At 34.5% G+C, this 16,275-nt stretch overlaps 1 protein-coding gene across 14 annotated transcripts in view; it reads right to left on the bottom strand.

Moving 5' to 3' along the window:
- LOC142088233 (uncharacterized) overlaps positions 1-16,275 on the bottom strand; it is a 46,494-nt gene that overhangs the window by 24,441 nt on the left and 5,778 nt on the right. For 5 of the 14 annotated variants that reach the window (XM_075163373.1, XM_075163377.1, XM_075163367.1 and 2 more), the window contains 14 exons: positions 16,066-16,212; positions 14,782-14,904; positions 13,982-14,149; positions 13,425-13,610; positions 11,813-11,935; positions 11,502-11,615; positions 9,554-9,875; positions 9,087-9,196; positions 8,585-8,702; positions 7,750-7,841; positions 6,664-6,814; positions 2,605-2,714; positions 1,628-1,742; positions 655-788 (listed from right to left, as the gene is read on the bottom strand). In XM_075163373.1, the coding sequence (XP_075019474.1) occupies positions 655-788; positions 1,628-1,742; positions 2,605-2,714; positions 6,664-6,814; positions 7,750-7,841; positions 8,585-8,702; positions 9,087-9,196; positions 9,554-9,875; positions 11,502-11,615; positions 11,813-11,935; positions 13,425-13,610; positions 13,982-14,149; positions 14,782-14,904; positions 16,066-16,212 (2,013 nt within the window). Of the gene's footprint in view, positions 1-654; positions 789-1,627; positions 1,743-2,604; positions 2,715-6,663; positions 6,815-7,749; positions 7,842-8,584; positions 8,703-9,086; positions 9,197-9,553; positions 9,876-11,501; positions 11,616-11,812; positions 11,936-13,424; positions 13,611-13,867; positions 14,150-14,781; positions 14,905-16,065; positions 16,213-16,275 lie in introns of all 14 variants that reach the window. The other 9 variants (XM_075163376.1, XM_075163372.1, XM_075163379.1 and 6 more) reach the window with 5 other exon arrangements.

Consider the following 16,275-nt stretch of genomic DNA (forward strand, 5'->3'; position numbering starts at 1 on the left):
TCAGGAAATATTAGAAATAACTTTTCTGATAAATATTTACTTCAGTGTTCCTTTTGCTGCCTTCATTGAATAATTTTACAATATAAATATATATCAAATTAGTATCTGGGGTTTAGATTATATAAATATAAAAATAAATATTAAATTATTATTTTTTATTTATTTACACCATTTCTTTTCTATAAATATATTTGTGTGTATATATATAAAAGTAATTATATACATATGCACACATATTTATATAAAAGAAACTTGAGGGATGTAAGAAGAGGGAGACTTATGCCAGTAGTAACAAAACCTAATTCTGGACCTTCTGACAAAGGCCCCCCACAAAGAATAATGAAAAAATGAAAATCATGTTGCCTTTTACTATGTTTCTAAAACAAATAACAAAGCTTACTTTCAAACAAGTTTCTTCGTGTGATTACTTTTACTTTTGTTGAACAAAAGCAACAGGCTTCAACTTCAGAGCATAATAAAGTATGTGTACACTCTCTGCCAACATAATTATGAAGTATAAAGTAGGCTTTAGACATTTTTGCTAGCTGCAAATTGTCGTTTTTGTCTTTCTGTAGGCTGTGATTGTGAGAATATAAACAGAGAATAAAATAATTCTCTTATCTCATCAGGTTTTACACAACTACAAAAGCTCACCTGAAGAGCCTCCATTCTACCTTGAAGCTGCAATCTATCTTCCAAATCCTGACAACGCTCTTCTAGAAAAAGAATTTGTTCCTGCAGTTGATTTCTTTCCAATTCCAACTCTTCAACCACACTCCGTAAACCTACTTAAGTCAAAGAAGAAAAATTATTTCAAGAAAGGTCTACTAAAATTTCTGAAGTCTAGAAATGGTTTCAGCTTTTTATTGACGATTCTCACCAGTATTGGGGACAATCAGATCTCAACCATTTCCAGTGGAAATGCCTGAGGCCCTGCACTTCCAAAAACTGGATGGCAAAAGTACCCTTAACTGTTGAAAAACCAAAATAAAGTTGCATAGCTCAGGAACTCAGAGAACTTGGCAGAAATATTCTAAACAATATTGTGGCTCAATCAATAGTGTGGCTCATGTTACTTTAATCGAAGGTTAATCGTTTACTTGCAGCATCAGATCTTAAGCAATTATTAATAAACTAAGTACACTGGTCTGTATCAAAATTTGCAAATGAGTCTATTCCTTTTTAACAATAAGATATATTTGCAGCCTTTAGCACCAATATAAAAACATTTGCTTTAAAAAAGTAAGAATTTGATTTTTAAATTAAAAGCATACAGCAATGGAATGCAATTCTGTTTTGCAACATAACTGTTATATAGATTGGAAATACAGTCACAGGAACAAGACTCATAACTTAAAAAACACATGATCTTGCCACACAGGATATTTCATGGGCACCAAGGCTCAACCAATTCCAGCATTTAGTCATATTTATTCTGAACCAACACTAGGCAGTTCATCCAGCACGCACATGCTTTAAAATGAAAAGGAAGAAAATGCAAGTCAAAAAAATTCAACAAAGATTAGAATACACCACAAATGGGTTGTTAGTTGAATTTGAAAACAAAAATAGACACAAAATACAGATGCTGTGCATGCTTTAATAAACTGTCTAGTCGCTATCACACCTGCATCAGGTGAAGTGTACTCTGGCCACCAACCTCCCATATTTTCTCCTTCAGCTGAATCAGTGCTATCCAAGGTGACATTCAATTCTTGTTTTCTATCAAAGTTGTATTCTTCCTATGCACAAAACATGAAAATGAACTTTAATTTAAAGAAGAAAGGAAGCAAGGGTAAAATACATATTCTGTTAGTAAAAGTGTAGTTTCAATTAAAAGTCCTAAAACTCAGCAAGAGATTCAGGTGCCTAAATGTAAGTATATGGGATCACTGGGGACACTAGAGTAACCTGCCCAGCTTCCAGCTATTATTTCCAGAAAAGCCAAGTCTCCCACAGTTTTTGTATGGTATCTGCCAGGCCTTTAAAGACACCCTCAGGCATCTGAAAGGCCAATGGATAACTACATTTGGATACCTTAATTGGTCCCGATTTCTACAGTTAATAGGGTTCTCCGAACCTCAGGGTAAAGTATCGGAGTTAAACATAAAATTATTCTTCCAATGGTATGTTAATGTGACAATGACGTCCTAATTCTTCTTACAAAAGATTATCATTTTTTTGTGCAAGTTACAGCACCAACTACCTAAAAGTACAGCTGAATGAACGGACGCTACTTACTAATTATTCAGTAAAGCTCCACCAACAGAGAGATATGTAAAGACTGTATCAAAAATGGCTTTAACATGTTAGGCATGCACATAGCTTCAAGCATGTCAATTACTCCACAGGGAAGTTCATTATTTTTCAGTGTAAAATTAAGACTCCTTACTCAAGGAATAGGAGAGGTGTGATGCCATCGGAATTTCTCATCTTCTGGCTACATACACGATCATTAAATTTACCAAAGTCTTCAGTTACATAACTAATGTAAGTTCTCAAGCTCTTAATGTTTTTAAGTGTAAAGCACCGTACAAATAATAGCACTTTCCATATTTTTATTAACATACAGGTAAAAAAAAACCCTTATCTCTTTTAACCCACCTGAAGCTTCCTGCTGGTCTGATTGCTTTTTCTTCTTGCCTGCTGCAGCCTGCCCATTCCTTGAACTGTGGTCAGTTCCTCCTCCAGCTCCTGTTGCCCTGAGACTATGGCTGGATCAGAGCAGCCAGGAAAGAACCAGTCATCCTCAATCAGTTTTGTGCCACAGGAAAGCAGTTACATTTATATCAGACACTACTACATGTAAAGAGACCAAGGACAGGCTGAAGTCCCTATGAATGACCGATACGAACAAGATTAAAGAAGCAATCCATTGCGTTCACCTTGTGATTCCCCTCCAACGTTACTATGTAGAACATAAGAATAAAGTCTGCATATCTCACTAAGAAAAAGCAAACTGAAATCTAACTTTACTTCTTCATCAGCTCTAACTGAAGACTTTATACAGGAGACCGGAAAGGGTGAAGTTATGCTGATACTAAAAAAACAAAAAGCCAACCAATTAAAATGCCAAATTACATCTCAATTAAAATGCCAAATTACATCTCATTTCAATTTACAGGTTAAAATATACCTAATTTGTATGATAAAGGCATCAGCTGAAACAGCTGTGGTTTTTATAACCTGAACAATCGCATTCATTTTTATGGAAATTACATGTGACCCTTTCAGTTATAATTTTAGTATGAGCTACAAAGCCAGGTAATTTGAGGAAGTCACAAGCACGTGTTACACTGCAAACTGGCATCAAACCATCTTATCATAAATTAATAATACCATTCTTTCTAAAACAAATACAGAATCACTTGTAAATAAACACACTGAATAAATTCAGAATATGAAAGCTTAGGTGTACATCCTGTTCATTGTTAGAAATTATTTTTCATTTAAAGTACATTCCCATCTGTTTTGTGATATGACAAAACATGTTTGTGGTAACAGATTAGGAAATAGATGTTTCATGCAAAGCAGACAAAACAGAACAGCCCATGAAAAGAAACGAAAGTAAAGGTGGCTCCATACTTCAACTGAAAATTAGATTAATTAGATAATTACAAATTTAGCTTTCAATTTAACCACATCACTCCACAGTTGTCCTCACAGCATGCAAAATTCAGAGAACTTATGTTGATGCATCTGTGAGGGAAACATCAGAAACTATTAGGAGATTCAGCCCTACTGGGAATACTCAGCTTTCATCTGAGTTGTCCAAGGATTACTTATACCACAAATTTCATTAACATACAATTCTGTAACACCTACTAGATTTAAGTTCTTCCTGTAATATTTCAAAATTACATACTTAACATGTTGTCAGAAGAGATTAGAGGAAAAAAGTTAAAGAAAAAAAATCAATGACCCTTTTAAAGTAGGACTACTAAATTGGTTTTTACTTCTGGTTTTAATTACACTTTGGCTTCTGGCACTGTCACTTTACCAGCATTCATTTTACACACCTTTGTTTGTTTTCAAGTATAGAGTCTACCACTATTTTTTTTAATCATTATACATACTTCTTCAAAGCCATGAAAATAAATGCCAAATTTTGATCGCATGCCTCTGTTTACAAGAGCTGACATTGAAGTCAGTGAAGCAATTCAAGGAGCATGCATTATTCCAGATAAGAACTTAATCCCTTATTTGGAGGGAAAAAAAAAGAAATTTCAATTTCTTGGAAGTTGAAATTGAGGTAATCTGTTTTTAAGTATAACCAGAATGAATAACACACTGTCCTTTAGGAACCCAAAATATCTAGGCTCCTAAGTATTTGATAATGAAAAAAAGAATGAAATTACCATTGTCACATGAAAAATTGAAGTATAGAAATCGGAGCTTTAGAATGATTTAGAACACTTAGGCAAGTGTTAAAACGCTTTGCGTTAAATTCAGCATTGCTTTAACAACAATTAGTAAGTAAATACATTTTCTAATGTTTTACAGCAGCTTAGGGAGCTTTTCATTTGCAATTATATCTAACACAAAAACTGAAAAACTTTCCAGAACGCCTTTCTTCAGATACACACTGCGTTTAAATTAACTAACGATGTGCCTATATTTCCTTGTGTCACTATTCACACTAAATATCACAATCTTTAGTGGTCTGCAGAGGAAACAACCCCCAGTCTATAAATGTAATCAATACTGTCATCCTCTAAGCTTTTGCAGCTCCCTACACATTCAACCCAAAAGAGACAATCGCCATATATGGCAAATTGTCATAGACTATGATGGCACAAGTAGTGGGTTGGTGTATTGCTTAAAATACTGGTAGCTAATATTATGCATGCAAAGTTCTGCAGTTTATAGGATGGAATATAATTTTTTTAAAAAAAAAATACTACTGAATTTCAAGTACTACTAAGAAGATTTAAATGAATTTGATTCTTGCTTAGTCACAACCACTTGCAGCAAGCCAAGAAATTTTTCGCTAGATAAAGTTACAACATAAATATGGAGTCAGCTGTTACTACAAAGAAAAATGAAGAAAGATGATTCGGTTAATATAAATGAAGAAACAGGTATTGCAAGGCGAGGAAAAAAAAAAATCAAGTTAAAACCAGCATTTGTTACATGTATTGCTAAAAACCATACCATCAATGGCAAATCTTATAAGGTACTTTTGGCGATTTCCTCAAAAGAAGCAACAACAGAAGAAATCAGCAACAGTACATTACAAGTTGCCATTGCTGCAGGAACCTGCATGCACAAAACTGATGGGAAACTACGTTCTCACAGGCTGACCAAATCGCAGTGTAGGGTAGGAGTGGAGGGGGAAGGGACGCTGAGCGCTCATCAGGTGTAACGGCAGGAAAAAAGAAACAGAAAGGTCATGCTTATCCCAAGGGGAAAAAATGCAAAATTAAACACGGACTGACGCAGATGAAACTTTACAACTGTTATTAATATTGCATGTGGATCTGTAGTTACCACAGATGAGATAACAGGTAGTTTTAATGAAGGGAATATTATTCTCTTTCAATTCCAAAGCATTACATGTGTAAATGGCTCAAAAAGAAGAGACGTGATCCTTAAAACATTTCTGTCCTTACATACTGAACTTCCAAATTGATCACGTAAATGAAAAATAATTCAATCGCGGATTAAAAACAGAAGGCTCAAATTAACTAAGTGGATTAATTATGATGGTGGGCTGTGCACATTAAAATTTGCCATTAATCCCCACGCAGTTAAGTAACAAGACAAAAATTATAATATAGTACTAGATAGCATGGAAAAAACAAACTATCTGAAATATAACCAGACTTTTATAAGTTTTAATAGAAGCTGCTTCACTTTCTCATCGGTTTTATGAACAATTTAGAAAAACTATAAAACCTGAGATTTCTTGAAATGTTATTTTCTGTAAGTAGTTTAATATTTTTAACTAGCTCCAAACCATTGCCAGTTAATGTTATTCAGCTGACCTATAAAAGTGACAATTACTAATCAATTACTAAATATTCTAAGAAAGGTTTCTCATTAATTATGTTTAAAGTGAAACTCTGTCTCAGGTACATTTTACTAAAGCACCACGTTCATTCATCAAACTCTAACCAACACTATAGTTCCCCACACCTTCACTGCTTGTTTTAGGCAGGCAGCTTTAATATTTCAGTGGTGAACTTTTTATCATTGATCATTCATATGCAGACAATAAGCTTTTGTAGTAAATTCAAGCAGTCTTACAGAGCAGCAACTGAGATGGCAAACAGAACAAGCACGTCTGCTCATAAAAATGATACAAAAAAGATGAATGTATGAAAAACAGATTCACGGAAATAGGAAAAAGTAGAAATTGCAAGTTTAAGCAATTTCACTAGCTATACAAATCTTAGGACTACAGAAATGAGTCATGGTGGTGCGCTATCAAATACAAAAATATATATATATTTTTGCCCCCTCCCTAGAAACATTCAAGGTCAGGTTGGACGGGGCTTTGAGCAACCTGATCTAGTTCGAGATGTCCCTGCCCATGGCAGGGGGGTTGGACTAGACGACCTCTAAAGGTCCCTTCCAATCCAAACTATTCTATGATTCTATGAGAGAGAGAGAGATAAAATGTATAAATAAAGTAATTTTATCGTAAATAAAACAATTCACCTTCTCTCTCCTCCTCAATCTGAGCCATTCTCAAGGCCATAGCAGATTTCTCTTCTCTGACTTGATCGTGGGACTCCTCTGACTCTGGTACGTTTTCTTGCCATTCCAAAAGCTGACTCTGCAATTCATCCACACTACCTGATTCACTGGCCTAACAAGAGAAACTGTGCATGAAAATACATTCACCAAATACCACTGCAAATGTAAATAACATTTTAAGTTGTAAACCATTCACAGCGAAAACAACCTATTATAATTTACCACTTTGCATAAATAAAAATTTATGAAAGTGATGATAATTGCTATTGTAGATTACGTAAAAACCAAGCCTCACCACTTCGTAAAATATCAAAAATGCTACTGCCAGTTGCACTTTTAATCTGAAATATTTTTAAACGAAAAATGGCTTTTTTAACCAAAATATTTTTGGTTATTTTCATTTTCACATCTTAGCAATGTTTCAAAGTAAAACAATATTCAACTGGCTTATAGTTATCTCTATTAACTTTTTTTCCGTGAACAGAATAAAAATGCTTCTGCCTTCCCATCAAAATAAAAACTATTTTAAGATTTTACCAAAAAAACCCACCTTCTCCACAAAAATAATTCTTTTTTAGCAAAATATAATTAACTGTTTCAAACTGGCTCTGCTGCTAGGGCTGTACAAAGTTACCATGATTAACATATACCGTTAATCCATCTAAAGCCCTTTAGCAGAATTTTCTTTGTTATCCGGACCTGTACATTTGTCAAGGTCACAGCTATTATTTCCTTCTGAAAGCTATTTGTATTGTATACAAAATAACAGCTACACTTTGATGACTGATGTTAAATGTAACTAAATAAATAATAAACTGCTTGGAAAAATATAATTTAAGGTATGTGGAAAAGTAAGTAGAAATCAGTCTTTTTATGGAATTCAAAACCTGTCAGCTTATTATCCAACTGAACAGCTACTGACACTGACAATTCCATACATTACTAAATTAATTTTCAGCTCCAAAATCCAGCTAACACACTTTTCATGGTCTAATTAGCACTGTTTGAGTTAATCAGAAACTCATACAAATGACTTTTAAAGCTAACCTGTGAAGCTGCCCTTTTTGTAACTTGGTCAAGATCAGCTTGCAACTTCCTTTGCTGCTCTTCATAGACTTCCAGCTTAGTCAGCAATTCTTCTATAAAAACATAATAACTTTGGCTCATTAGGACACAAAACTAATAGGAAGATCAATAAAAATTTGAAAGAAAGATTCAAAAAGAACATTCAGATTATAATTCATTTCAGTTAGAAGACCTCTGTTGGGCTGTGTTGTCCATCTACCCATGAAATTGACTTCTTGATTATTAAATATTGATGAGTGCTTTAAATCTAACCTGCTAACAATTTAGACTGATGAACTGAAAATTCTACCATTTTTCATTTACAGAAAGGATGTCAGAGAAAATAATGCAAGGTGAAACAGAAAAATCTCTCACAGAACTCTACTTTAAACTATCTGAGGTTTTAAGCAAAAATTCTCTCTCAAATCCTTACAAAAGAAAAATATTTGAGATAATTCTTAATTTATTTGAAACTCACTACTCTCAAAAGTTTATTGTGTATACTCTGATAAATTTTCCAAGTATGTTTGATCTCATTTTTCCTCCTAAGAAGGTGCCTCTTCCACTTCCTGGAAAAGTTTACACATACTCTGCCTAAGCCGAAATGCAACAAGTATTATGCACAGGTAGATTTAGGGAAGGAGAAGCTGAGCTGTAACTCTTACTCAAGTACTGTATGCTATTGTTCAAAGTTGCATGAAATTATTTCAGAATCTGTTTAAAAACAAAGATACACTTTGAAAATAAAAATGAGAAAGTTCATTTATCTTTGTCTCTTTGAATCATCGGCAAAAGAAAAATAGATTTTTTTTTTTACCATTTTGAGTTCTGATTTCATATAACGATTGCAGTTTTGACTGTAGTTCTTTATTTTCAATTTCTAATTCCGAGACACGATTGTTTAAGGCAGATACATCATTATTCTTTGATGAAAACTAAAAGAAAAAATAGTTGGAGTTTTTCAAATGCACCAAAACACCAGAAACACAGCAAAGCCAACACAACTTTTTTTTCTGATTTCTTAGTAATACTTAGAATAGCTGTTTTTCGAATATTTGAAAGTGCAATAAACTAGCTAATCTCTAACAAATTTACTCCCGAATGCTGGTAACACCAGTTTGCACTATTTTTTGTAGAAACTTCATCCTGTATCAACATTTTAAGTCCATTCAATTTTTATACATTAACTCATATATAAAGATACTTTGAGTAAATTATTTTAATATTCTGTTTACCCCAAATTTTACTTTTTTCAGTCAAATCTCCAAGAACAGTAGTTTTTAAAACAGGCATGCAATATTAAACAATGTTACACGTACATTTTTTAGTTCATCCTCCAGTTGTTTGATTCTTGATTTAGACCAAGCTTTCATTTTCAGAAACTTTGCTTCAGATTTGGTGGCTTCTTCCGTTTTCAATTTCACTTGTACTAAAAAAAAGACACAAAAAATTATTTAAAACCCTAGAAATATTATTAATACAAGACCTGTGTTTAATTCCTTTAACAATTGGAAGTTATACACTTTTACAAGCCAACTGCATTTAAAGAAAAACATAACAATAAGAAATGTAGTGAGAAATTTACAGTTCATGTGATTATCTTGGTATTCCTATAACCCTCATTATTATAGTATTCGAGCATAGATACTTTTCAATTAGTGTGGCAATAACTCTTCCACCAAATTTAATGTAGTTCTACTTGCAAGAGGTATGAAATTGGCATACAATACGTAACAGTATGGGGCAAAGGAACCACTCATATGTAACAACTGTTTAAATAGAATACCTTCTAAATCTTCCATCTTCTCTTTGGTTATAGACTCCAGATCTCTAACTTCTTTTGAGTTAGTCTGTCCACTACCACTTAATTCTGCCACTTGTTTCTTAAGCTGAAACAGGGCCTGATCTTTCTCTTGCAGCTCAGTTTCATGTTTCTCTTGAATTTCATGCAGTTCAGCATTATATTTCTCCCTAACTTTTGTCATTTCAAGCTCATGTTTCTCCATCATGTCTCTTAACTGGGCTCTCATTACATGTTTCTCAGCATCCAGTTTAGACTGGAGGTTTTCTTTTTCAGACAGAAGACGTTTCAGGTTTTCATTAATCTCCTGTAAAAAAAAAAACCACCTTTATATTTTAATGTAAAGTATTTTCAGTACCACTGTCAAATATTATATCTGTATTCCTACATACTTCTCCACATTATAATCAGAAATCAGTGCTACTGTTGGTAACCTGGCTCTACTACAAAAGCTACTCAGCTCTGACTTCCCAAGACAGAAGTGGGGACTTCAGCAAAATGGCATCATTATTTGAGTGCAAACTACATGCAAACTCTTTCATAGGTGAAAATGGAATAAAAAAGAATGTTTGGTTCTATGGAATATAAAAAAACGGAAGCAGTTCTCTTTAACAGTGATCCCAAAGATTAAGAATGCTCACTACAATGCCACCCAGGTGTTGTCACCTATATCCATTAAAATTAAAAGTTGGCAAACTTATCTCGTTGTTCTTTACAATATTTAGTTGCTATCTAGTTTACTTTTAGTGCCTTTACATTAGTTATTTTAATACATAAAGAGGTAGAAAAGATTACAGATCACTGTAACAGAGCAGTCCACTCACATTAGACCTGCTGTTCAAAAAACTAGTTTCATAATACATAAACCTAGGAATGTAAATGTCCAAGTAAAGAAGCTGTGCAGAACAGCAGAGGGAACATTTCCAAAATATGGTTAAAACTGCTTATGTAAATAAAGCAAGGCTTCCTGCTGTTTTAATACTAAAGCTGAGATTCCATTACAGTTTAAAGTGCTTTAAGTTCATGTTGGCATAGTCAAACCTTCTCCCCACTTTCAAGGCATGCATTTCGTCCCCTCAACGTGCTAGCACTAGGCACCATCATTCTTGAGAGGATCACTGTAGGAAGATGCGTTTAATTCAAAAAAAAAACCACTGCATAAGGCAGGAGGCATAACAAATGGGAAGGACAAATGAAACAGGCTTAAACTACCACGGATCTTAACTACCTGAGCATGACATCTACCTGGGTACGTAGCTGAAACTATTTCTAGTAAGATTTTGATTCTGGCAGTCCTCTTGGTAAGTGGAAAATTTGTTGGAAATAAGACAGCTAAAATGCTGGACCTGGCACCCCAGACAGGCTCTGTTTTCAGCAAAGAGTCCCAAAAGCCTATCTGAGAGACTGCAACGTCCTTTTCTACACTGTTGAACTGAAGCGGCAGCACTCAAAGGCTGTAATCAGAGTTCATGCTAGGTGCTTAAACACAAAGAACCTTGATTACGTATTGCCTTTGCAATCTGTAGAAATACAGCAGAAGGAAAAGCACACTACTAGCAAAACACTTTCTTTGAGGGCGAAAAAAAAGCCTCAAGTTTTGGGGCTCACTCCAGCCTCTAACTAGAGAAGCTGAAATCTTTTGACAGCAAAAAGTCTTCCCTACATGGCAAGTTCCCAAAATGAATCAAGTCAAACTATGGGCAAGAGTTGACAGTTTTATATTCTATGGACTTTACCTCTCCTTTAAGTTAATTTCCTAACTGTAGTTAGTATTTGTTTGCACAACTATCGTTGCATTATTAGCACATGTCAAGGCCTCCCAGAGAGCTGCCTAAATACGTTATGCAAAATTATCTTTTGTGCACATCCAAACAGCTTTTTGAACTTGTAATTGACCTGATGAATTTAGTTGTGCATGTATGCTGTTTCTTACTTTCAATTGCTGGTCCTTGGCATCCAGTTCTTTTTGCAAGACATCTATCACCTGTGTCCTTCCCAGCATGACTTCTTCCTTTTCGTGGAGCTTCTGTTTCAAGGCCTTTAGTAGCTAGTAAAAGAAAAAAGAAAAAAAAAATCAAGCAATCAATAAAGGAGTTAAAACTTTCAGAAGAGAAAGAAAAAGACTTACCTTCATTTTCCCAACCAGACATCTGAACTGTGCTGCAGAGGTTAGTAATTACATGATTCCAAATTCCCACGTCTAAATAAATCAAAGCAAGCTATTGAGTTTCCAAAGCAACATACCTGTTCTAGGTCAGCACTTGCATCAGATTTAGCAGCTAATTTAAAGAGCTCCTGTTCATGCTTTTCCCTCTGTGCTTCTAGTTCTTTTTCCTTTTCCTGGATAATATTTTGAAACACACGTACCTGAAAACACATAGAAAGTAAATATGAAACCAGTCCACAAAGGTATAGTAGAAGTACACTAAATTGTTTAACTAAAGGTACAGCAAGATAATTCTATCTTAAGTCTGAATTTTGCTTCCACTTAACGGTAAATATACTAATCAGTCAGTGATTACTGATGTCAGTGGTGCATGCGGATAAACCTCCAACTTTTTTTTGTCTCAATTCCACAAAAACAAACTTTAGATGAGAAGCATGGTACCATTCATTTTTGTTTAATATCACAGATCTTCACCTTTCTTTTTTGGATGCCATTGTTCTGATTCTTCCAATTTCTAAAAGATTGCACTGATCATGTTCATTTCTAGCAAGTTTCTATCAATTAAGCCCAAACAGCAGCTTTGAAACCTAGCTGCCGCCTCCTCAAAAACTTGTATTCTACCTCCAATGTGTCTTTGTAGGCGATCTTACAATTTTTATAAGAACTGGATGTAACTTTTGGAATCTCGCTAATGATATTTTGAATAAATTCACATAAAATCTTACCCAGATTTATATCTTAGTAACGACACTGTGCTCAGTTAAATGGCTTTTACAGTCTCAACTCTTTGTCTTTTTCTTTCTTTCCTGTATCAAAACTAATTCCCTGTGTGCTAGTGAACAGGTGTGGTCATGTTCAGGCTCAAAAGTAGTGTTTTTGTTACAGATAAAATAAACTCAGACATCAAATGATGTGGAAAATACTGAGATTAATAGTTTCATACATGGTAGAACTCAAACGCTGAGAGATCAAGGACATGACATTAAAATCTGAGATTTAGCTTCCAAGATGGTTGGAAGAGCTGGTAACATCAAGGATTGGATAACATGCTCCTTAGTTCCACTTTTTTTTCCCCTCTTTTTTTTTTTTTTAAATATTATTTAAGAAGTTGTTGTTGTTTGTCTTGGCCTGTTAATCAGCTGCTAACTTCTAGAAAAGTTTCCCCATTAAGTATACCAAACTTCTTCAGCTATTTTTCAGTCAGGAGGAAAACAATTTTTTTCCACGCTCTCATGCTAAAAAGTGTACCATATATCTCACAGCACAAATAAGAGCGAGCTGCCAAATAGTCATTTCTGCCAAGAACGATTGCAATAATCCAAAACCACTACCAACCACTGCATGTGTCCATTTTTGCACCTTCAAATGTAGTGCTACAAGAAAGAGATATTTGCAGGTTCTTCAACTAGAATTCTGCGCAACTCATTTCACTGTTACACGCTAGTTCCTCCGTGCCCAAACACCAGCCGCACCCTTAAACTCCTTTCTTGCATAAAATTTTCAACTTACCAGCCCAAACCATCTACTGCTTCATTATTCTCATTTCATCCGATCACCATAGAGATCTTCACTCAAGAATCATCCCAAATTAAAAATGGCATTTCTTAACTATTGAGATAGAAACACTACAGCCAAGATACCACTTCTTCCACCAAAGAATATAAATATTTTTACAGTGTGTTTACTTACATTTTCCATATATGTAGCTTCTTTTCCTTGGAAACGCTCTCTTTCTTTGCTCTGAATATTTTTAAGACTCTCAATCTGTTCCTGGAACAAGCTACATTTTTCTTCACTGTCTCCAACCTTCTTGGTAAGGTTCTGAACTAGAATCTGCATGCTTTGTAGTGATGACTCTTTAACAGCTAGCTGATTCTTTAGAATGCAAATCAAAAGACAATTAAAGGATGGACCCAGAAAAAAGATAAAGCAATCATCATGAAGCCACCCCATTACCCCTCCCTCAGTTAAAGCAACACTGAACTCAAAATTCAGGTTTCGTTTTAACTTGAATGAAATTAGTCAGCAGATTCTGAAGTTGGTACTAACACGTATAAATGGTACTGACAAAAGTAAATAAATATAGATCTACTAACATAAATGAAAATAATCAGTAAAGAATTTTTATTCACATGAATAACTGCAGAGGATTTGTGCTTCAGAGAAGGATCCACCGTATAACGCATCAGAATTCGTTGATTCCTTGAAACCTCTATGGAGATTTTATATTTGAGCTGCTAATATACCTTCAATTCTTCATTGGGCAAGAGTATTTCATTGGCAACACCACTTGATCCGCACGCTATCTGTAAATCGATGATATAAGCATCTCTTTCAGCTAACTTCTTTTCTTTCTCTGCCAGCATGGCATCCATTTCAGCCCCACGACAGCGCTGGGCCTCCAGTTCAACACTCTGAAAAGACAGCATTGCTTGTACAAAGAACGGTTTGCATTATTTCCTTATTGTCTGCTTTAGGGTACTGAAAAAATTACAATCAAATTTATAACCTGGTTCAATTTTAAGTGTAATCTTTAATTATTGACCCTTTCTCTCTGAAATTCTGCCGCATTCATACTCCTGCCACTTTCCACAATCAACAGTCATGCCCACCAAACACATCACTGCACAGAACAGGTACAAACCATAACATGAAATCATCCCTTGCCTACATTTCTTCCTGTTATGACATTTTTGCAACAAGAAAAATTGAAGCACTTTTGTTCAAAATACAAGATTTAAATATAACATTAACCCACAAAGTTCATATTTGTGTATCCTATTCCATTCATTTTCAAACAACTACAAAAGCATGCTTGAGGATTCACTGCTCACTGAAAACACGACGACAGAATTCTCGCTGCGTTTGCTCAGGCAGGTTGTAGCATATAAATTTCTCTGTCTACGCAACAGAAAACTCTCAGAATATCTGTTTAATAATGTAACATATAATTAAATATATAAATATATTTAAATAACTACATTTAAACATAATCCTATACCACAAATGTGAAAAGCCACACACTTGGCATCATATAAAACACCACCTTTTTTTGTAACTCTTCATTTTTTTGAGTGATCTGGGATTCTAGTTCTTCAATTCTTCTTCTCAGTACCAATATTTTCCCACGATTTGCCGCAGCATTTTCCTGGTCACCATCTTTTGATGCCTGCAAAAACCGGGAGTTTTGCATTCCGTAAACAGGTAACACCTGACTTCTGTACCTCTACCTATTCAGAAATACTGGTGAAAGAAAGCGGACTTTACTCATGGTTTGTATTTCAGTTCTCTAATATATTACATATTCCATTAGAAGCTAGATAAATCAGGCACAGAATTTGTATCGAGCTTGTAAAAATCTTCATATTTAAATTATTAATGATAATTATTGCTGCAAAGTGGACTGGAATGTACAATAAGGGCATTCATTTCCTCTGGCAACTGTAACCCATATAATCTGGCAAGTATAGTCCACATAACTCAGAGGGGAAAAAAGGACTATTGGGGGGGAAAAAGTATAAATTAAACTGTTCCTAAGCATTAAAATGTTTCCAATCAGAATTTCAGCAGGTATAACTACTGGGTTATAGAAATCATTTGCCATTACAAAGGAAATCAAGTGCAATTGCTAAGAATATGTTTTATCAGCAAAATAGATCAGAAGCATAAATAATTAGCTACTCTGTGTCTTTGAGAACATCTAGGGACTTCAACAAATTGATCTGTTTCTGTTCTCTTTCAGCACACCTTTAAAAAACAAATGCCTTAGAAATATTAAAGCCTCACTAAAGTTATTTTAGAAGCTGTATGAAGTCAAAATATGCTATTTTGAAAAAATACAAGTCTACTCACACAACTGCGCTACTACAAACAGATGTAAGAATCTTTGTTAACAGTAAAACACTGGTCACTTAAATGAGATATTCCTACACTTAATTTACATTTTGCTACCAAGGACATTTTTGTATTTCCATTTTTATCTTGGACATTAAAGTAACAAGTTAGGTTTTATTTTCTTTTCTTCTCAAAAACTTATCTTCCTGATTCACATGTGTTAAAAGTTTGAGCTGCTATTAAGATGAAGATCAGTAAGCATTTTTTTACTAAAACAATTTGAAAGAAATGTACAATTTTCTAAATTTCTATAGAAAGATAAAAGAAGAATGAAATAGAAATACACAGATGGACTGACAGCACCCACACAGTCTGCCCTGATCCTAATCTGACTCAGCGCAGAATTTGATCTTTGGTTCCACATTTCAGTCCAGCACGCAAAACCGTCTACAGCCTTACAGAAATTACATCTGCTTTAAAATGTAAGAACACTTACCTTTTTTTGTTCTGCTTTTGCCTCTAAGCCTCCTGATACTGGTAACTGTTTCTTAAGTTCTTCCAACTGTGAGGTTAATGATGCAACCTTGGCTTTGTTTTGCAGCTTCAACTTGGAAAGTTTGGCATCAGCAGATTCCTTCTCCTCCTATAAACATCAAAGTCATGAAGGACTAAATTAGCTACAGGAACAACTGCATCCTTCAATTCT

This window comes from Calonectris borealis, chromosome 14 (genome assembly GCF_964195595.1).
Source record: "Calonectris borealis chromosome 14, bCalBor7.hap1.2, whole genome shotgun sequence".
Taxonomy (NCBI): domain Eukaryota; kingdom Metazoa; phylum Chordata; class Aves; order Procellariiformes; family Procellariidae; genus Calonectris; species Calonectris borealis.